The sequence below is a fragment of the Pyxicephalus adspersus genome, chromosome 6 (assembly GCF_032062135.1).
Source record: "Pyxicephalus adspersus chromosome 6, UCB_Pads_2.0, whole genome shotgun sequence".
NCBI classification, from domain to species: Eukaryota; Metazoa; Chordata; class Amphibia; order Anura; family Pyxicephalidae; genus Pyxicephalus; species Pyxicephalus adspersus.
In genome coordinates this window covers 20,158,727-20,182,278 of record NC_092863.1, presented here as the reverse complement: position 1 = coordinate 20,182,278, position 23,552 = coordinate 20,158,727, and the positions used below count along the sequence as shown (strand labels likewise).

Here is a 23,552-nt window from a genome sequence, read left to right as displayed (position 1 = left end):
GCTTTTTATTTTTCATTACAAATATACAGTAAGAGTCTAGGGGGAAATCCAATACACACTCCCCTTTGTTTATCTTGTTTCCAGCTGGGCAGTAGTCTTGTTTTTTTCAGTAATGCATCCCAGGTTGTCATCATATCCTTAGTTAGTTTTGGACACTCGGAGCCCCGCTATAATGTGTAAGCATGTACCTCACATTATGGCATGGTTAAAGCGGAAGTAAACCCAAAGCAAAAAAAAAATCACACGCCTTCAATCCCGCAAATCAGTCTATCTGTCAGGAGGTTTCTTCCATCGGATTCCGCATCGTCTAGGTATCTGTCTTCTGCCCGGAACAAAGGGCGACCCCAGGCGTCGACATTTTATCCTCTTCTCTTCCGTCTTCTTCTTCATACGACAACCGATTTCGCACTGCGCATGCATGAGATAGTCAATTTTTTACTTATTGATGAAAGATCAGTGAGAGTCTCCCAGGATGCATGATGTAGGTATCCCGGGAGGCTCTGCGCTACTATCTGTTTTTGATAACCTAGGCGATTGAGAATTACCCTTCCCAGCGGTAACCCCGAGTGTGACTCGGTAAAAAAAAAAACAAGCTGAAAGTGTTAACCCCTAGTCACACTCGGGGTAGTTAAAAAGGTAAAAAACAAACACATACCTGGTCCCATCGGCATCCTCCCGTGCCCTGCCATCCTCTGGCCGCGTCCTCTTTCTCATTGTGTCCCCCGGTGAGTCGGCTGACGTTCCCTTAGAGTTCCCGGTAATGCCGGCACATACAGCCGCCGCTAGGGGTGTGGCAGGAATTTCAAATTATTTTGCATTGCATTCAATACAAAATAACTGTATTGAATGTAATACACTGGATTTTATGTCTAAAAGCAGAATAATATAATAGGCTTTGAAACACAAAATCATGTCAAAGTTTATTATTAAATTTATTTTTTTTAAATGTATTTTTTTTTTAAATATTCTTTGAGGACAATGTTGCCTTCCAGTCTAAGTCACAGAGAGCCACCCTGCTCTCTTAAAAATGAAATGTTTTTATCTTCCTGTTTAGAGCTTACATTAAATTAAATCATATTATGGTCACTGCTACCCAGATTCTCTTTTATATACACATTTGTTATAAGCTCTGCGTGGTTAGAAAGGAATTGGTCCAGCAGAGTATCATTTCTAGTTGGGGCTTCTATAAACTGTACCATAAAATTATCTTGTTTTAAATTTACAAATTTCCTCCCTTTTGCTGTTCCTGTAGTGTCATTACATCAATGTCCGGGTGGTTGAAACCTCCCATGATTGAACCTTTCCAGTTTTTGCTGCTTTTTCTATCTGTGCTAGTTGTTGATTCCCTATTTCTTCCTTAGCACTGGGGGCCTATAGCAGACTCCGTTCAGGCGACAAATTACATCTGCGTGCTTGGAAAAGAAAGTATATGTAAACTTCTGACATCAGCTGTAGGGTAAAATTGTTTGCTTTATTTTGAAACCTTTAGCTACTCAGTTGTTGGCTTTATTATCTCTTGGCCACAGATCCAAAACAACCATGCATTTTAAAAAAAGATTCTTTCCTTGTCTCTATAATTGTTCCAAAATCATGACCCTGGTTATAATAAAACCTAGGAAAGCCAGCCAGGCAATGAGCCTTTTTAAAATTAAAGGTAAGCAGCATTGTCAATGTCCCTCTTATAATAGGGCTTTCATACCTAAAGCAGACCTAAATCAAAATTTTTACCTTACATAAGGGGGTACACAATCCTTTTATTTAAATTTTTGCTGGTCAACAAACATTTTCCTGCCAGATTAAAGTCATTTTAGGTTATGTTTGATGCACTGATTCCATGTATGACATTGGTTTTGCTAGATTGGCTCTAGTTTTTGAAATAATGACCTCAATATTACCCTCAAACAAAACTAATGAAACATTAAAACTAAGCAAAATTAAACTAGATATGCCTACATATACAAAATTACATTTTTAAAATTCTTAATGTCAATATATTCTATATTCAGTATATTTACAGAACTAATCACAAAGAAGTCATTGAAAAACTCTGTATGATTTCCTTTTATGCTCATGATCAGGACAATCACGTTGAAGGCTCCAGCAGTAGTCTGCCATCATGTGTCTATCCCATCTGCCCTGATACCTTTCTTCCATCACCTTTATATCTTGATGGAACTTCTCCCCTTGTTCCTCACTGAAATCGCCAAGCTTTTCTGGAAATGTTTGCAAATGGCTATGGAAATAGTGTACCTTTATGGTCACAGTAGCACCCAAATTTTTAAAGTTTAAGAGCAGATTTTGTACTAGTTCTTCATAATTTTGTGCTTTATGGTTACCCAAGAAGTTCTTGACAATCATAACATAACTGTGCCAGGCAGAAGCTTCAGTATCAGTCTTGTAACTTGTGAAATTTGAATCATTTATCAGTTTCCGAATCTGGGGTCCATCAAAGATTCCTGCTTTAAATTATTCAGTACTCAACCCAGGGAAGAATCTCCAAATGTATTTGAAGCAATCATCATCCTTGTTCAGAGCTCTAACAAATTGCTTTATTAATCCCAACTATATGTGTAGTGGAGGGAGAATGATTTTTTTTTTTTCTTTGTCAACCATTGGCTCGTTTAATGATGTTTGCTGCAACTTTTTTCATGTTTTCCCTTAGAGGCCATATCACTTGTTTCCAGTGATCTTGCTTTGCTCTACTATCCCACAAGCAGATGAAACATGGGTACTTTGTGTATCCACCTTGCTGTCCAAGTAGGAAGTTCACCATTTTTAAATCAACACATATGGACCATTGGTATTCATGATAGCAAAGCTCTTCTTTAAGTTTTGTTGAGTGACCAATTGGAATTAATGCATAGCAGGTGCCATTACAGAGCTCAGCCCAGAAATTATTTTAAGCTGTCTGGGAAGAAATTTTAGGCGGGTGGCAGCCCCTGTATTGTAACCCAACTCATCAGTAACTACCCAAAAACAGCCGGGTGGTTTCTGAAAAGTGCCGGGTGGTGTGCCCGACTTAAAGGGGGCTGGGGAGAACACTGCATTATGGAGTAAAACGGATTTCAAACTTCAAGTGGAACTGTCTATGAAAAGCGGCCAGTCTTCTGCTGGGTATTCTGGATCCTAAAAGTTCAGATGCTAGGTCACATATTAAATCATTGAGCTCATCCTAGAAGAACTGCTGGTTTGATGAAACACTTCCTTCATATTCTCTTCCACTGCTAACTCCTGGATTACACTCCAAACCCTGCATATCCTCCATGTCAAATACAGGAATATCCGGGAGTGTACTGAACACTGGTATGGGAACATCAGCACCATGCGGCACAGGTCGTCTTGCTTATTCCAAATCGGGGTACTCCCACTTGTTTTTCTTGTAATAAAACCATTTACATTCACTGCACAAAAATAACAATCATTATGATGATTTTTGGGCTCTCGCCATACCATAGGTGCACCAATTTTCAAACTGTTCAGTTTACCATTTTCCACTGACATAGACACGCCACATAAATTTTGCATACCATATGGGGGGCCAAATACTTATCTTGGTCCCCCAGTTTAATACCAAAATATGCAAGATATGCTTGTTTCACAAATTCTGTAATGTTTCTTCTCTGTTTTTGCTGAGAATATTCACCACAAATGTAGCAAAATACATTAGGGTCATTTAAACAACTTCTTCTTGGAAAAACTCATATTTCTGTAAAAAAAAAAGAAATGGCAAATGAAAATTTCATGAAAATATTGCTACATTTAATATATAAAATGCAAAACATCGGTGTAAATATAGATTAATAATAATATGCTGTGTTAACACTTGTTGTTGGTAAAATCGTCCATTCTGATTCCTATATCACAAGAACTAGAGCCAATTCAATGAAACTGATGTCATTTCTGGATTTAGCAGACCTAAAATACACTAAATATGTTGAAAAATCCTTGGCAAGTGAAAAACATATTTTTGTTGTTGAGCTGTGTTATCAAAAAGATATAAATGACTGCCGTAGAAGGTTCCAAGGTTCAAAGAATTGCTTTTCTTGCAAATATTGTGTTGCAATAGCCGATATATCCTGCATTGGTTTGTGAAATGTCTGAAGTTGAGACATATAAGTGATAACAAGTTGAGATAGATCCCATGGAACATTGTTTTTTTTTTTTTTTTTTCTCCACACCAGGATGGGTATGTTTGGATGACTGTCGTTACCAGTGTATGTGGCACACGGTTTACCTTTATATTAAAGAAGGATATGCTGTCCCCCAATTTCATGGCAAGGTAAGTTCTAAAACTAGTTGTTCACCCTCTATGCTTTTTTTTATTTTGCTTAACCTCCATTTAATTTTTTTATCTTTTAGGATTTACAGCATGATGTTCATTTACATACTTATTGAACATATAATATGGAAGCTGAAATGTTAGGATGCCTATTAAATTTTATGCAAAAGAAAGTTATTTTACATTTCAGAAATAATGTACATAATATGTTTTAATTTGTAGAGCTAAAATTGTATAGAGTTTACAGAAATAAATACTAAAGCTAAATTTATTTTCTCTTCTTTTTCTTTCTACTTTTTTTCCCCGTATGCCTCATCTACTTGACCTACGACAGTGGCCATTTTTCCGATTCCTGTTTTTCCAGGAGCCAGCGTCTGCCTTGGCCTCTTTTCTTAATGGCTTTGCCAACCTAGTGATGTTACGGCGTTACCGCGCCTCTGTTCCTGCATCCTGCCCTATGTACCACACCTGCCTCACCTTTGCCATGGTATGTGAAGCTTGTTTGTAATTACGTGTTTGATCTCGTCTGTTTAAAGTAATCATGATTGTATTCTTCAGGTCTCCATAAACGCTTGGTTCTGGTCTACAATTTTCCACACTAGAGACACAGCAATTACTGAGGTAATGAGTTGAAGAACAGGGATTGCTTGCACCTAAGTGTGCATTGCATGTGTACAGTGTTCTGTCAGTCTGCATCCTGCCACATTCATTGTCTGTCCCTGCAGAAAATGGACTACTTCTGTGCCTCGGCAGTCATTCTGCACTCTATCTACCTGTGCTGTATGAGGTGAGTGTACGGGAGGGGAGAGTTTATTTATTTTTTTAAAGGAGTGTACTGTAAGGAGGGGAAAAATAATGAAATCCTTATCTATGTTCAGAAGTGTAGTCTCATTTCCTTTTTAATATTGCAAATAATTTCTCACTTTTACCCAGTCAGGAGCTGTCTGTTGCCTCCCTTACTGTAGACACCCATCTTTACCTCCCCTATTGTGAGTGTCTTTCGCAGCCTTTCTTAATGCAGACAATATCACTCTAATTTTCATGCAGCAGGTGCACCCAACTTTACATTTTTCTGCCTATGGCTGGCTCCTTGCTCTGTCATATATGTTACAGGCTCTCTTCCCTTTCCTGCTGTTGCTGTCCCCTGGCTTCCAGTCATGCCAGGGTTCTTCCTGGGTCCACAGTAATGTCAGCTTTCTCACAGTATTGTCAGTTTCCCCTTCTACCCCTTTCCAAGTATTTCCATCACCTCCAGTGTTGCCTGCACCTTCCCCTCGCTTCTGCCTTTACTTTAGTCCCCTTTATGCTTTTCAACCCAGTTGTTACTGATGGTCTCCCCTCACACCTTCCTCTCTTTATTATTTGTTTTTCATTGTTCCTTATGTATAAATTGCCAACATAATATGCATTTCTGACCCTTTGATTTATTTTTTTACAATTTAGGACTTTGGGTCTTAGATATCCTTCTTTTGCCACTGCTTTTGGTGCTGTGTTAGTAGTACTCTTTGCATGCCATGTGTCTTACCTTACCCTGGGACGCTTTGACTACAGCTACAATATGCTAGCAAATGCTAGCTTTGGTAAGTCCGCTTTGTTACATTGACTTCTTCTCTAGTTATTCAAAGTGTTCCTACACCCCTGGCCATGCTGTGACCATGTTTCCTTTCTCCTCTAACAGGTATGGTTAATCTAGTGTGGTGGCTAGCATGGTGTTTGAAGAGACGCTCGCACCAGCCATACTTATGGAAGTGTGTTCTGGTGGTGGTCTTGCTACAGAGCCTAGCTTTGCTAGAACTGCTCGATTTCCCTCCTTTCTTGTGGGTGCTTGATGCCCATGCCCTTTGGCACTTTAGCACCATCCCATTGAATGTTCTCTTCTATAGGTAAGTAACAATTCTCCATCAGTGCAGCAACCTTTTAAGGTGTCATTTACAATTTGTGCAAGCAAGATTCCACTTCAAATTTCAAACCCCACCTTCATTTGCTCAATGTGTCTAGGAGAGGAACAAAACTGTTGTTAGTAGTGTAGATGATTCATTCAATAGTTTAATGTTATGAATGGGGTTGTTTATTAGTAATTATATTAATGATAATCCTAATTACAGCTATTTTTACTATATTTTATTATCTTAAGACCTAGATAAATAATCTGCTCAGACCCTTATATATCACCATGAGATGTTGCAGACCGGGGAAAAGAACAATTGTCCTATAGGTTTTACTGAGGTGTTCTTTTTTAGGTGCACTTTTACTTTAGGAAACAGGCATATCTTTGTTATTTAATAAGTCTATTTCCATCTTTAGCCAAAGAAAGATATTTGCTTCCAGGTTTTTTATGTATATCCTTGGTATTAGAAAATAAACATCTCTAGTAGGTCATGCTTGCCAGCTAGTAATATTACTCGGCAACAGTTCACCATATGCAGTCACAACTTCATGTTTATAATCCCTTTAAATTAACTGAAAGCAGAGGCGTTTGTCCACAGCAGGTAAACACTCCCTTTATCTCCTTTAGTACCCCCAGGCAGCCTTGCCTGCTAATATCCATTGCTTTATTGCAGCAATACCTGTCAACAATGTAAAATTCAAATTAAAGCTTGTTAACCTTATCTCCACTTTTGAAAATTGTAAAATGATACTATTGTTCTTGGGCACTCTGTTAGGACTCTGGCCTTTGCAGCACTGCGTCACGGGTTTGAACCTCGGGCAGGACACTATCTGCATGGAGTTTGCAGGTTCTCCTTGTAATCTGGTTACAGGTTCCTCTGGGTACTCTGGTTTCCTCACACATTCCAAAAACGTGCAGTTAGGGTTGGCTCCCCCCCAAAATTGACCTTAGACTGTATTAAAGACATATGACTATGGTAGGGACATTACATTGTGAGCTCCATTGAGGGACAATTAGTGACATGACTATGGACTATGGGCTAAATAAATACTGTGTAATAGAAAAATAACAATTTGGTATAGTGCCAGTTTACAATTATTAAGGATTAAAGGCCCATCAGTTTCTGCAAATATTCACAAAAGTTTTTTTTTTTTTTTTAAGTACCATTAATGTATTCTAATGTGACCATTTTAAAATCAAATATTGATTTTTCTTGTTAATGTTAATAATTTATTTTTTACTTTTTTTATATAGCTTCCTAAAAGATGACAGCCTGTACCTGCTTAAGGTGAACTCTGTATTAAAAGTGGACTAGCCAGAAGAAAAACTCATGCCTGGGCCTGGAATTTGCACTGGTTTACTCTTCTCTCTGAAGTTGATGTACAGGAGGCTTTTATAAATCTTAATTCCTTCTTTTGGTATTGGGGTCTCTAAAGTGCCTTACACCTTGTTGGTGACCATGTGCAGGATACCTTCCTGTATTTGATACCCAATGCACAATGGATCCATATCCTTACTTTCTGTACTTTCTTTGTGACTATTGTTGAAGTATTTATTATACACTGTTGTGGCATGTCTCAAACCAGTCCTCATTAGACCGCGAATGGGCCATTTTATTTTATGTATGTGTTATCTCAAGTGGTTTGCGTTTTAAAACCAATGCTCCCACATTGCCAAATGCTTTCAAAGTTTATACAAGTTTTTCTATTTGTACACTATAGTTAAAGATCTGTAATATATAGTCCAACCCCATTATGTGGTGGGCAAAAAAAGGTAAATTCAGAAGTTAGATAGCTTAGACTAGAAGGCTACTTTAGCTTGCAATCTGGCATTGGGATGTTTTCATTTTGTTTGCAACAAAATGCATTATGGAAAAAATAGGTTCCATCCTTTGTTTTTTATGCTCATATGAAGGGCTGGATGAGTTGCAGCAGGTAGCCTATTTATTATTTGCTTAGAAGGTATAGTATGCAGTTTTCAAACTTATCCAGAATATTCCTTGCTTTGTTATTCAAAAGGCTCCAATACCTTACATATGATTTATATCCTGTTGTGGAGTGACTATATTTTACATGTTTACAGCTGCTCTATTGAAGACAGGTATAAGTATCCATAAACTTTCATTTTACTCGGCCGCAAAGGACTTTTTGTTCACTATCGCAAAGAGCTGACAAATTTGTGTCATAGTACATTTTATGTGGCAGGTCTCTTTGATCGCTTTACATTCTGGACCTAGAATTTGGCAGGTGCAATCCCAGAAGTGATCAAAACAGAGAGCTGCCAGGTTGAGAACTGCCACCAACAAAGTGGGAGGATCTGCAACTGAATTCATCTTCCAAGCTGCCTTATTGCTTTAATTTTTAATGATAATAAATAAATATATATATTTATATTTTCTTTTAAAAATAGAATAGTGGCACTTTTGAATCCTGAGGAATAAAAAGCCCTAATTCTGAAAACATAGACTCCATACATACATTTAAATGTGTAAAAATACACTTGTTATTATTTAATGCAGAGAAACCCTGAAAACTTTTTAAGTAAAGGATATCAAATGGCAGTTTGCTACTACCACCACACATATGAGTGATCAAGCAGCCTCTCGTAGCTTCCTATTTTATCCTTTTCAAAGCCATGCTATGTGGTACATATTATTGACATTATTGGTTAAAGGGGGGGGGGATCCAAAGTAACCCATTATTAAGAATACAGGTGCTGCCCTTGCTAAATGCCTGGCTTTTACACTTTAAAGTGTACCTAAACTCCACTTGTTTACTTTACATAGAAGGGGGGACAACCCTTCTAAATAAAAAAAAAAAAGCAGCACTGCGCCTTTAAGTCTTGATCGCCACGGCAGAGCCTCAGGAGGCTCTGGCTGCTCGTTCTGCGTATGTCCTGATTTCAGGCATGCACAGAAGGGGTGTCCTTTCCATTAAGAGAAAAAAGATGCCAATCTCACGCATGTGTAGAAGGATCGGCTCTCTTCCTCCCCCCCCTTCGCAGCGGCTATGTCACTCGTTCTCGCATCGTTACAAAGGGAATCCCAGGACAACATGGGACGGTATCTCAAGAAGGACCAGCACCATTGAGGGATCTGCAGGATTAAAGGTAAGTGTCATTTTTTTGTTTTTAGTTTACTTTCACTTTAAGTCACTGTCTGGGAATCAGTGTAAAAGATGTACATGTTCTCTAGGCTAATTGGAAGGTAGCTTTTGAGAATGATTCAAGACTTTTATTCATCTAAAAAAAAATAACATTGATGCCTTTTTTTTATTAAAATTATTATGGGTTTTAATTATAAAACAGGGATTCTGACATTCCCTCATTTCCTGGTGGAAATCAATTACTGCTATTGAAACGCATGGAGCTGGAAGATTCTCACAAGCTAATGTTTGAGGGAATGTCTGTGACCTCAATGTGTTTTCAGGAGCATTGCCAGACAAGCACTCAATATGTTATAATGCATGTAAAATACCTTTGCACAGAGTGGTAAAATAGGTATTGATAACGCCACTCTGAGAAATAATAAAATCCTTGTATTGGCAAACATGAAACATTTAGGAACATAAAATAAAATAAGCAATCCTTGCATAGCAAGTTGCTGGCCATTAGGTGGACTTTTTTGGACTGGTTTGAGCACCACTTTCATGTTTATCTTGGTAATTTACTACACACAGTACATTCCATTGTGTGTCTATGTATATACTCTGCTCTTTGCACATCTCATGGATTGGTTAGATTTTAATCCATGTATTAGAAATCAAAATGAATTGCACTAAATGTATTATTTAATAAACTGAGGGCCTCAATCCACATGAAATATATGTGACGCCTTTATATATTTTTTTTTTTTTCGTGGCCCCCCTGGCAATGGCAGATGTGCCAATAGAAATTTTACGGGAGTTGTGCTCAGTTGCCATGCATTGTTTTTAAACCTTGTGTTCTGAATATTTTCAGGTTCTCAGTTAATGCTTTGGTGTAGGGAGGTATGCATGTTGTGCCTTGCTGTCTGTCAATCATTTTTCATGCTGCTCTGTAATATATGAATGCTAATTGCTTACTATTTGTCTAAAGACTATTTTTTTTTTTTTTTTCAAAAAATGTTTTTATAGGCCAAACTTTTAGGAGACTGTGAACACAGTTGCAATTACCTAATGAACAAATTATTATGAAAGTCTGGTTTCACTGGGGAATTTTGTTTTTATTTCCAAACCTGTGTATTAAGCTTGAAGAATACTTTACAAAATCCTCAGATTATTTAAGGTGCATCCTGCTGTCACTGTGTCATCTTGTTTACTCAATAAAGTCATTTTTAAGTGCCTTGAGTTGTATTCTCTCTTTAAAACTTGTAGACAGGAAGTTGTCATTTTCTTGACAGCACTCTGGGTCCCAGGTTTGAATCTTGTCCAGGATACTATCTGCATAGAGTTTGCAGGTTCTCCCTGTGCCTGCGTGGGTTTCCTTTGAGTACTTCGGTTTCCTCCCAAAAAACATGCAGTCAGGGTAATTGGCTTCCCCACCAAATTAACCTTAGACTGTAATAAAAGACAAATGACTATGATAGGGACATTAGATTGTGAGTCCCTTAGATGGGCAGCTAGTGACATGACTATAGACTTTGTAAAGCGCTGCATATTATGTTGGTGCTATATAAATGCTGTGTAATAATAATATCCTTCAGAAAGTACTAGTTCCTGGTTTTCCTATTAACCTCCCTGGCTGTAATCCTGAGTGTGGCTCAGGGTGAATTTTCCATACCAAAAGTGATAACCCAGAGCCACACTCGGGCTGGAATTGCCAAGGAGGTTAAAAGTCCTACCTGGTTCCCACATTCCAGCGGCATCCTACAGCGATGCCCAGCATCTGCTTGCAAATGTGTGGCTGGGAGGTGGGAAATTTAAAATACTAAGTATTTTTATGTACTGTACTGCTTTTACATTTAAAAATACTTAGTATTCATACTGCTAGGGAGGTGTGTATTATTAATGTTGATAAATACGGGAACTTCGGTACACATGATTTTCATATGAGGATCTGAGATCTGATTCTCCTGATGTACATGCTTGTGGGTCAGTGTCTCTATATAGCTAGATACCTAGCATTTTAGGAAGTAGGGTGGATGGATTGCCATTAGGCTGGCTTCACATTTTGTTCATTCTGATAAAATGCATGATTATATGTACCACTAAGTGCAATTTGGTACTTGGGACCCTTATGCATATAAACATTAACTGCCAAAGCATATCCACTACAGGGCAGATGTTTCTTTGTGTGGTATTGCATGTCCTTGAAGAACTTCCTCGATTCAAGATGCTTTATGCAAGATAAAACTTGTGTATTAGTACAACCCACTTCTTGTTTGAAACAAATTCATAAGCAATATTACCACTGTACAAAGCATTGTTCATACCACATACCGAATATGCAGTCCAGTTTTGGGCACCAGTTCACAAATGGATTGGAGAGGGTGCAGAGAATAGCAACTAAACTAATAAAAGGAATGGGGGAGTTTAGCTATGAGGGCTGATTCTACTCTCCCTTGAGAAGAGATGTTTAAGGGAGAAAATCGGGAAATAATTTTAACAATACTATTTGACTGTCCCTATATTCTTGGTTCAGGTCCTGCATTCTCTGTATGTGCAGGAAAAAAACAAACTTTAAAAATATACCAGGAGACAGCTTGGTCTCCTAGCTCCATCGATGCCTTAAGGGTTCTGCTGCATGGCATTAATAAATGCAAAACACAGGTAAACATTGTGGCAGACTTGGTGCTTAGGGATGAGCAAGCAAGTTTTTTACATTCGGTCTCGCAGCAAATTGGGACGTTCTCGCTTACCAAACGTAGGCGAGAACAGCCTTTGTAAATTTGTCCGGCGTGACAGAATATTTGGGACCCGGGGATCTCACCTGAAGTTCCCGGGGATCTCTCACTGAGAGGAGGATTATCGCGGCTGCATTTATATATACAGCCGTGGGAATCCTCCTGTCAGTGAGCGATCCCCGGCACTACAGGTCAGAATGAGGGCTTGCGGCTGTATTTATGAATACAGACGTGATAATCCTCCTATTGTGACTTCCAATGGTTTTGCAAAATTTTACTGAAATTTTGCAAACCCATCGAAACTTCAAGGAAATTTTCGCTCATCCCTATTGCTGCTAAAACTTTGAGTATAAATTGGAGGGAGGATAAATCAATATAGCCGTAGTGATTCTAACAACTTCCTAAACTCTAAACTGCTTTAAAACAATTGCTATGACCTGTAACATAAAATAGAGCAACTGAGAGGTAACAAGCTGGAGGCTGTTTTACACCTAAAGAAAGCAGATATGGTCTACCATTTTGGGAGGCCCCTGTAGCAAGCATAACAAACCTTTCTGGTACTACCAATAAATAGCTAAGATTTAATATTTTTGTAAACTAAATAAAAAAAAAAAACACATGGAATCCTGAATAGATATACTGTAGATTTCCTGTGCAAACATTCTAGCCTGTGCCCTTGTGAACATCTTGTGTCCTCCTTCCCACACCTGTTTGGGTTGGAGTGACCCGATAAGAAGAATGTTGTGGTATTTTGATGCCCTAACAGGTCATGAGAAAGTAAGCAGCTGATAATATATAAAATATAAAATTCATTAGTTCAGTTTTTGGCAGTATAGTAAAACAAGGATGTTTGCTCAAAACATGTAACAGGCTGGTTGAGAACAGATGTGTAACTGTTCGCTAGAGATATAGAATTTCTGAGAAAAATAACAAATGCCAGCTTTCTCTCTAACTTTTCCCAGTAAGAGCATATGAAAAGGTAAACTCGTTGGAGTAAACTGGGTCTTGGTGCAGGATCTTTTGCCGTTTTGGACCATTGTACATATAAAGTATTAACTTTTAAATAAACATCACGTGCATGTTTTGTGCTATTCTTTAACCCTTCCTGGCACTATTCCCACAAATACTTTCACTTTTTCACCCTAAGCCCCCATAGGCCATACAACACATGGATAATGAAATATTAAAGCAGACCTTACCCTAGAACTTCCGCTTCTTACATGACTTAAAATATATAGTTAACAAAACATACCTGTAAATGAAAAAGTTTCAGTTACACTTTTCCTACCGCTATCTTTTGTATCACTGGATATGATGTCACGGGCATTCTGGGCTTGTTTCTTTGGAAAGTAGAGCAGGCAAAATTTTCAAATTCATTGCAACAGCCTCTTGTGAGATTTTACCTCCTTAGCATTCTCCTCCCCCAGTTGCCAAGGAGTTGCAATCAGAAGTCAAGGGTAATATACCGTATTTTCCGGCGTATAAGATGACTTTTTAACCCCGAAAAATCTGTTCCTAAGTCGGGGGTTGTCTTATAAGCCGGGTACTTACCTGCAGCTTGCTTCACGTCCGGCGCGGTTGAGTCCCCGCGAGTCCTTCTGTGCAAGCTGCACAGGAGAACGCGAGCCTGCACAGGAGGACGTGAGCCTGGATTGGCTGTCCAGTAGAGAGCCTGGATTGGCTCTCCACTAGAACACGCCCATTCATTAAGAAGGAACGCGCCCATTCATTCCTTAGAACTAGTACTGTACTGTTCCTTCTGCCTCTCAGTTCTCGCACAATAGCGAGATCTGACAGGCAGAAGGAACAGTACAATACTGGGCGTATATCACGACCCCCAACTGATTGGTTAGAGTGGTCTGCCAATTAATTGGCAGACCACTCTAACCAATCAGTTGGGGGTCGTCTTATACGCCCAGTCGCCTTATACGCCAGAAAATATGCTATATAAGTATATGTGCAACGTACCTGTTTCATGTGCATTTTTTACACTATGTGTAGGTGATTTGGTAAGAGGGACTAACCATTACTTTAGTGGAAGGTATGTTTAAAGGTCCCCTTCTCACTATGCAGATCTGTTGTGCTGCACTACTGCATATAAGTTGACATGTGCAGGATTAGGGCAGCCATCTTCTCAAATCAGAAAATGAGGTACCGAACTCCTCCTGCAGACCTGACACTAAACCAAAACAGCCTAAAATCTGCACCTTCTTGCAACCCAGCATTTCTGCTACTGTAAACACCACCACTGGTCCTTCTGTCCCTGCTCCTCTTTCGACCTTAGCTGGTGTATCTGTACAGAGGCTGCGCCTGGAGATTCTGGGCTTTCTGCCCTCTTCCTTCTCCCTCAGGTGACATAACCTTCACCCAGCAGACTGACTGCAGCTTGTGGAGGCCAGTCCGTCCTTTGGCTTCTGTTGTGTATTCCCAGAGGAAAGAGGAAGAGATGCACATTTCTAGGCTGAGAGGAGAAGGGAAGCTAGACACTGAAATACCCACCACTTCCATCACTTTGGAATTCTATCAAAGTGACAGCCGTTTTCTTGAAATTCAAAGTTGTCTAAAGTTATCAACATCCAAATTTGTTCTGTGTTTCTGTTAATTTGTTAATTTCTTTTTCATTTGGAATACAGCACTTCAATGTACCCAGTTCATCCTTCCTAAACCAATGAAACCTGTATTATCAGTTTTGAAAGATTACCTGGGAGTATATTGTCTATTGTCATTGCTTCCTTAATCTGATATTACTCTGTGTATTGTACATTTGGTGCTATTCATTTTGGCACAGCAATGTGTTTGTGTTTTAGTGGCCCACGACACTTGATCGCCATATGTGCATTGTGGTAAACTCCATTGAAAAAGTAGGCTTCTTTGTGACATTCTCACAAATACTAAAAACTTTCAAACTAGCAAATACCTGGTCATAAAAGAAAACAACTTCTTCCTGCTTATCACATTCTGAACACCACCTTGATATCTACCTGTATGTAGAATAACCAGTATAAGTCGTGCTTATGTGAGAGTGAATGAAGACCAGGGGCATTTACTAACATGTTTTGAAGTGTCACAGCCAACACATAGTAGCTATGTGAAGGCATTTGTGTGCCCGAAATACAGATAACTGTACTTGTCCTAAAGGGGTGAATATTTAAAGTTTATGTAATATTATCTAACCAAGCAAAGCAAGTAAAAAATCATTGGAAATTCTGATTTGATAATAATGCCAATGATGGTCAGCTTTCTTCAATAGTAAACACCAAAAACATCTGTTTTTTTTTGCGTTAACATTTATTAGATACAGTTTGCTTAAAGATAATAAAGTGGTGTAAGAGATAGAATACATACATTAAGATTTCTTTTGAGGTGTTTATTGGGCACATAGAATAGATTTTATTTGTTATCTCGTTTCTGAGCCCAGACAAAGAAAATTCCACTCACATCATCTACTCCAACTTTCATAGCAGGAGTCATTGAGTAGGTGCGAAATTCTCTAATAACACACTTGGCTTTTCCCAATGCTGCTTTCACCATCTCTTCTGTGACGGGCACTACAGTCAACTTTGCTTCCCCTGCTAAGTAATAGGACTCTTCCAAAGCTCCAATCCACAAAAAATGACCCAGTGGGTTTAGCAACCCAACTATGTTTTCGAGGGCTTTCTGAAAAGCTTCAAGGTCAGGACTGCATGCCTCAAGGCAAAAAGAAGATACCAGGCAGTCTACTGAACCACTGGCAAATTCCTTTCCCAGAGGGCAAGGCTGATGGATGTCCGAAGGTATCACTCGTGTTACTCGCTCCCGAAAATGTTTTTCTTTGTTTTGCCATGACTCTCTGTGGAGGAAAAAGTATAGAGAAATGTACGTTTATGATCATGTTGATAACAACAAACCCCCTTTTTTTTTCTTTTTTTTTTTATTGTTTTATTTTAGAAAAACTCAGCTAAGCTTTAAATGACTACTTGTTACACGTCACCGAATGCCCCTGTTATACACATCTGCAGGAGTTAGTCTTTGCACTTTTATGTTTTTAATATATGTTAGAGATTTTCCTGTTTGTATAGGGAGAATACCACTATGAAAATATATTTGTAATAACCCTTCAGTCATGGCATAGGTATGACAGTCCACCAAGATTCTGTTCAGACTGAAAACGCTAAGTATATTAGATTCTCTTTTATTTACTAATGACTGACTCTATGGCCCTGATTTATTAAAGTTCTCCAAGGCTGGAGAGAATACACTTTCATCAGTAAAGCTGGGTGATCCAGGAAACTTGGGATAGATCTGGTCCAGGATTGAAAACATTTGCTAATAAATAGCTAATGACTTTTAGGAAATCCATTCCAGGTTTGCTGGATTACCCAGCTTCACTGATGAAAGTGTATCCTCTCCAGCCTTGGGGAACTTTAGTAAATCAGGGTCTATCTATCTATCTATCTATCTATCTATCTTATCTATCTTATCTATCTATCTATCTATCTATCTATCTATCTATCTATCTATCTATCTATCTATCTATCTATCTATCTATCTATCTATCTATCTATCTATCTAGTATTGACATACAATCTACTTACCCTTTTCCCTCCAGTTTACAGACATGTTTAAAGTATGGGCTCCAGTCAAAGGTATCAGGTTCATTTTTAAGCCACTTTCTCAGTTCTTCCCGATTCACCTCAAGAAAGTCGGTCATAATAACCTCATCAAAGTTCTCAAAAACGCTCAGTAACTGGTATATCGTAGGACCCGAACCAATGTCAAGGACAGTGTGACCTTTTATTTCACCTGGATACAAATACAAAGTTATTGTCAGAATACTGTAAATAAAAGTTTGTATTTTATTTTTATATGACAATGAGTTTTTACCTAATTTAAATTATTTGTTTCAACTAAGACTATTTTTTGAGGATAGATATGAAATCAAAGTGTTGTATTTCAGACAAAATTTTATTTACAGATATAATAAATTCAATGTAAATATATTATCTGTCGATCATTTTGTGAAGTTATGTTGCCTATTGCTACAGGTGATATACTGCATTCTGTTTATAGCAATATAGCTCTACAGATATCTATTCTTATCCTATATGGGTGAATATTTAAAGTTTATGTCATAATATCTAATCAAGCAAAGCAAGTAAAAAATCATTAGATATTCAGATTTGATAACAATGCCAATGATGGTTAAAACACTATTTTGTTTGGGTTGTTTAAGTGTTGACTCTGATTGACGACTGATACTTATCTTCCCTGAAGCAACTAGAATCACCAAGTGATTCCTTGTTTTGATATCCTAATCCAGCATGACTGATAAGTAGCATATGATCAGTTACTTTATTACCCAATAATGCAAAGCTACAACATACAATTTGAAACATATTGAAATTATGACTTATTATTACATTGATTATATACTTATATACCAAACTGAAGTTAATAGTAGATTGCACATTTTTATCTCTCAGGTATACCAAGCAACTTTATCGGGGCTTATAGAAGCTAACGGTAACTAGAAACAACAGTATTGGATACAATAGTGAATGAATAAAGCAAATTTGTTGAAGGTTATTGTTGTAGGGTAGCAGAGCATCTAGAACAGGGGTGTCAAACTCAAATACACAAAATAAAAACTTAGACCAAGCCAAAACTTGAAATTTATTGAAAAAATTGAGGCAGTTTACTACTTCATCCATAACCAACCAAAACAAAGACCTCTGCAGACACTTTAGGGTGGAAAAGACTGATTTCTATCTATCAATGCAGCCTGTGTGTTGTTCATCCTCTCACATCTGACACTACATATTACACTATGCAGTCTCTAATGGGTTGAAACAAACACTATGCCCCTGGTAGTCAGGCACCATGTGATCATTGCCTAGGCTTTGTGTCATTGCTTAGGCTTTGTGTCATATGATGGGTGTACAGGAATAATGTTTATGTATTGTATGTATTTCAAAAATGATGATCTGAGGTGGTAACGCGGGTGGGCAGGCCAGATGTAGTTCATTTTCGGAATTATTGGGCGCCAAAAAAAGGGCCTAGGGGGCCAAATTTGGCCCTTGGGCCAGAGTTTGACACCCCTGATCTAGAAGCTTGTTTAGGCAGCTGGACTGTTACTACAGACGAGTAAGATAAGTGCTCAATTCAATGTCAGGAGCAATAAATAATGATAATATAATGTGGGGGCTGGAGATGGCAAACTACAAGTAGACAGACCATGCACACAAAGTTAGCTAATCCATGCCTCACTGATATTATACATGGTTCCATATTGGCAATTGTGTAAGGCAGAATACACATATTGAAGGATCCTTGATACCTTTTATGTTCTGTGTCAACAGTATTCAACTCCATTCCTCAAGAACCAAATATATACCGGTATTTTCATAACAACATGTTCATTTTATGACTCTGTAAACTGCATCCTACTAAATTTACCGCTGTCTGTTAGAGAAATACTAAAATTGTGTGCAAATCCTGGCCTTGCATTGCTCTAAGGGCAATGGCAATGCATTCTGGCCACACCTGTAAAGTAGACATTTGTAGCACTAACCTTAAAAGGTTGAGATAGGGTGAATATATGTAGATTCAGCCTGTTTCCGGCAGTTTGTCTCCACTAATTAAATTACAGCAATGACAGGTGAAAATGAATGTTTACAGCTTCTAGCAATGTAGACATTTGCAAAGTTCCTTGGTGTTTCTAGATATATTAAAAGCTAATGTACTTAAATCTACAACTATCCTTTAATATTAGCCAGGGAATTGACAATAAACAGTAGGTTACCTTCAAGACAAATGCTCTTGAATCTATGAGCTATGTGATTGCCTTGTTTACTGTTAAAGCGATGAGTACAATCTATTGTTTAAAATAATCTGTGTAGGGGACTGTGAAAAGTACAAATTTCTTTCATAGCATTAGGATTTTTTTTGAGTTGGACAAGCATTTGATTGATACATTCCACCAGCTTCACATACTTTTTACCATAAGTATATTTTTTTTCCTTTTTATTCCATTTTGTACGTTAATATTTTCAGTGAAGCATTTAAAAAATGTTAAAAATGGAAAAAAAGATACTTTTTATTTATCTGTAAATCATTTTGGCTTTGCCTTGTACCAGAAACATAATTATTATCAATGTAATTTTAAAACTGAACAAATTATAGAATAAAATGTAATGTTTTTATTTAAAGAAGGGCAGCACGATGGCACGATGGGTAACACCCTGGCCTTTGCTGCAATGGGTCCCAGGTTTGAATCTCGGCCAGAACACAATCTACATGGAGTTTGCAGGTTCTCCCAGTGTTTGCGTGGGTTTTCTCTGGGTACTCCAGTTTCCTGCCATCCCAAAAACATGCAGTTAGGTTAATTTGCTTCCTCCCAAAAATTGATCTCGGACTGTATTAAAAAAAAGGATATGTCTATGGAAGGGACATTAGACTGTGAGCCCCTTTAACGGACAGTTAGCGACATGGCTACGGACTTTGAAAGCACTATGTAATATGTCGGTGCCAAATAAATACTGTGTAATAACAATAAAAATGCTGGTATTGATAAGAATAAAAAATAACATTTTTTGTCTAAAGATTACATAAACAAGAAGATAGTTTTTGCAAGACTTTTGTTAAGGTAAATTGCATTTTATTAATAAAGCCAGTGGGCAGCCTCCATATTTCTCCATATATCTCTATTGCCAAAGTCACTTCAAGCACAAACCCCAAAGCTATTGATCTTAGGCAACACAGTTGGCTCAAAGGCTAGCACTTTTGCATCGAGTTTGCATGTTCTCCACATATTCGTTTGGGGTTTCTCAAGCATTCTGGCTTCCTCCCACATCACAAAACATTAGGTAATTGGCTTCTTCTCAAGCCTTAAGCTACATACACACTTCCAATGGTACTCGCCCGATAATCGGCTTAGGGCCGATATCGGACGAGAATCTGGCGTGTGTACAGCGCCCATCGTTCATTGCCGTCCTGGGGGATCCAAGGACGATGAACGACAAACGATCGCAATGAAAGGGAAGGGAGAGAGGGCACAGCGGGGTGCCGCTCCATCGCTTTCCCCTCTGCAAAGAGCAGAACGATGTTGTATGTACAGAAGTGTTCATGCATAGTGGAGTGCTTAGTCGTTGGAAAGGATCATGAAAGATCCTTTCCAACAACTATAATTGCATGTGTGTATGTGGGTTTAGACCCTGTTAATGATATATGACTACTATACTGATATTAGATTGTGAGCCCCTTTGAGTCACAGCTAGAGACATGCCAATGGACTTTGTAAAGCGCTGCATAATTTGTTTTATTAATAATAGTAAAATGTACATAATATATTATTATATAATAATATAATAATGTTATGTAGCATGAAGGGAGTGATACTTTCTGATGTGGGTAAAAATAGATAAAAAGGTTACATTGATTTACTGTTTTTTTACTTTTTCATAAATTAGCTTCTTACTTAGCAAAGTGGATTATCACTCTGCATTATTCACCTAATTAAGTAAACATGGCGAAAATTCAAACAAAACCATGTGCAAGATATAAAAACAAACACCATTTTTTCGCTTGCATATGATTGAATAGCTAGTCAGCAAATTGTTATTACTATTCACTAAAATAAGAAACAATTCCCTTGTACACTGATAATTCACTTTGTTAAGTAACCTTAAGGGTTTGACTATTGATAACACAGCAACAACACACAGCCAATAAAAATAACTATAACATATTTATAACGAAAAGTATACATTATAAAATATCACCCTACAAACAATTTAATTTACAATTACATTGACTATAACGTGTCATTGCTTGTATGTCTGTCATTTGCTAATAATATAATAATAATAATAATAATAAAACAAAAACATATTAGTTTGATTACGAGACACTAACAAATAATGTCAATGTGCTCAAATGCACTTTAAACATGCCACTTAAAAGGCATGTTTGCCAATTTTTATTGTTTATTCAATTAAAAGCAGGCAACAAGTGCTGCTTTCAGAATACACAGCAGTTATATAGTATATAAGTACATTTAAATCTCTAAAGTTATGAATTGGTATTCAGATGAACATTCATAATATGGGCACAGAATTATTTTTTTATACATGTCACTGGCACCTACAGAACCAACGTTATTTTTATTATTATAAAACAAAAAATGTTTATTGAAGATATTTCACAGTAAATAGGGTATTCCATTAAACTTAGTGGACCCCAGTATCTAATATTACCCCACTTCCTATAAAATCTATTGCCCTGGTATGCTTTTTCTGAAAGGAGACAAACATCCTAAAAAGAACTGCACATTTCTACATTCATCATCTGTTGCCTCTGAATATTTGAATAAAAAAACAGCTTTAAGATACTTCAATTATTTATTACATTTTCAATTCTGTCTCAGATTGCTGCCAGGTGTAAAAAAGAAGCAAAAATTGACATCTACCTTAGTTGCTAATGTGTCCCTATTTGTAAAAATATTTTAGTCTGTACCTTGCGAAATTCAAAAATGTCCTAATGGGAACGATGGACTTTTTAAATTTGGACAATCATAAAGAGACTTACCAAAATGTCGTAAAGTAATTAAGGCTGCCAGTTATGAGAAGCATTTACTTTTTACCATGGAATCTTGAAACAACAAGATTCTCTCTCAATCGTCACGGAGGTTTTTCTACATTGGACAATATCTTGTGGCCGGATCTAGACTAAGTAAAGGCCTAAAGGTGGCAAATCAAGGCTTACCACCTTTTAAAGATATTTGTGTGAATGTCTGACAAATAAACATACAAACATGATGTCATAAGCTCACCCTTGGCACAAGCCTCATGAAGGCAACGCAGTTTCCAACACATCACACTCTGTTCGGACGAGAAGTCTGCCCGAGGTGGCACATAGTTATTTTGCAGGTATGCTTTGGGGTTGAATAATTGGTAGGATTTAGCGACAGCCTGGACACTGTTCATTTTGGAAGAGAAGATTCTGAATATCTTATCTCCTCTTACTTTTATAAGCTGGAAGTACCACTCCCAGCCTATCATTACTCTGCATTACCGTTCCATTTCCCATCAGTCATCGTGACAGCTGCTTCCACCCTTACCCTTAGCTGGTGTGATAGCATCTCCCATATTGATCCACTGTGTTTTGCCCACAGGGTTACTGATCAGGACAAGGGTATCTAGAAATGTAATTTACTTTATCTTCCAGATACCAGCCGCCCCTGAGCTGTGAGACATACATTTAAACCGCTTGCTTTATTTAGAAATTACTGCATCTGAATCACTGACTGATATCCTTTTATATGTATTTATATGTAGAAATTTGTTCTGCTTTTTTCTTGCATGCTCGGTTAAATAAACTGTCCCCATTATAGATGTTCAATAACTGCAAACCTTTTATTTGTTTGCCAAACAAATATGCAATCTGCCTAGTGAACTTTTATTTTGTTTGCAGATTGTGAACAAACAAATATCCCTCAAGCTCCCATGGCTGATGACTGATTTGCTTTTGAAAACTGTCAATTTTTTGGGATAATATTCTGACCTCTGTAAAGTAATTGGCCTAATAATTAGGTAATATTTGCAAGGGTTAGGTGCTAAGAGGTTGCTAAGATTTTGAAAGACCTTGGGTACCCTTAAAGAAGCTATTCTTTGGTAAATAGGGGGAATGGCTAGATTGCACTTAAGGAGAAAGGCTAAAATTGGGCTTATTATACGAGGGGTGCTGAGAAGTTACTGGCTTTGCCCCCTTCCAGATGAAATAGAAAAATGAGTGTGGGGGCATATGACAGCCTAATATCTTAGTATGTAACTGTGCAAATATCAGGTCTTTGTGATTCTTAAAACTATTTTTTTTTTAGTGAGAAGCTGTGATGGCAGAGGCACGAGCAAGTTTCACGTCGTTGGAGTTACAGGCCGTCATGAAGTTTTTGTTTCTCTAGGGAAAGTCAGCAAAGGACATTTACACTGAGATGTCACAAACACTGGGGGAGAAGTGTCCTTCCTTTCTAGCAGTGCTTTAAATTTGAATGAATGTAAGTGATTTATTGATATACATATTATGTCTGGTTGGGATTTCTGAACATGAGCACCACATACATTTCATTATAATATTTTCTGATATATTAATTTTTACTGCGTTCAGTTATAAAGACCAACAACTGAGTTTCTAGTCCTTAACCCTTCTGTTTGTGCTAAGGCATAAAAGCTTGGATAGCTTATATAAAAGTGTCTTCTGTTACATTTCTGAGTCCATTTTGTGTCACCCACCCTACAGAAAAGTATTAATGCCTGGCAATTGACCACTCAGAGCTAAGCACTTCATCTCATGAGAAAGAAGCAAAGGTCACATATTCCCCATACCTAGAAATACCAGGTAATTCTCAGTGCTCTTACAGGTGTACAGTACAATGGGAGAGTTACGATAAGTTGGGCTTTAGGAGCTAGGAGTGTCCAATCAGAAAACATATTGTTAATAGGCAATATCATATTGAATGTCTTGATGTTTTATTAAAAAATTGTTTAGAATTACAAAGTGCATCGTTTTGTTGACTTTTCAATTTAGAATGT

At 37.7% G+C, this 23,552-nt stretch overlaps 2 protein-coding genes across 3 annotated transcripts in view; one reads left to right on the top strand and one right to left on the bottom strand.

The window, feature by feature from the left end:
* Positions 1-10,488, top strand: part of PGAP3 (post-GPI attachment to proteins phospholipase 3) — a 12,254-nt gene extending 1,766 nt beyond the window's left edge. Inside the window, exons 2-8 of one of the 2 annotated variants that reach the window (XM_072414896.1) lie at positions 4,182-4,279; positions 4,614-4,766; positions 4,838-4,900; positions 5,005-5,066; positions 5,723-5,859; positions 5,958-6,162; positions 7,422-10,488. In XM_072414896.1, coding sequence (XP_072270997.1) covers positions 4,182-4,279; positions 4,614-4,766; positions 4,838-4,900; positions 5,005-5,066; positions 5,723-5,859; positions 5,958-6,162; positions 7,422-7,482 — 779 coding nt within the window. In that variant the 3' untranslated portion in view covers positions 7,483-10,488. Of the gene's footprint in view, positions 1-4,181; positions 4,280-4,613; positions 4,767-4,837; positions 4,901-5,004; positions 5,067-5,212; positions 5,269-5,722; positions 5,860-5,957; positions 6,163-7,421 lie in introns of those variants that run through there. The other variant, XM_072414897.1, reaches the window with a different exon arrangement.
* Positions 10,489-15,257: 4,769 nt separating this feature from the next.
* PNMT (phenylethanolamine N-methyltransferase) lies at positions 15,258-21,950 on the bottom strand. The gene is made up of 3 exons (XM_072413738.1): positions 21,797-21,950; positions 16,563-16,770; positions 15,258-15,817 (listed from the first exon to the last, which is right to left on the bottom strand). Exons 1-3 carry the CDS (start codon positions 21,948-21,950, stop codon positions 15,379-15,381), a joined length of 801 nt encoding a protein of 266 aa, XP_072269839.1. The 3' UTR covers positions 15,258-15,378.
* Positions 21,951-23,552: the final 1,602 nt, after the last annotated feature.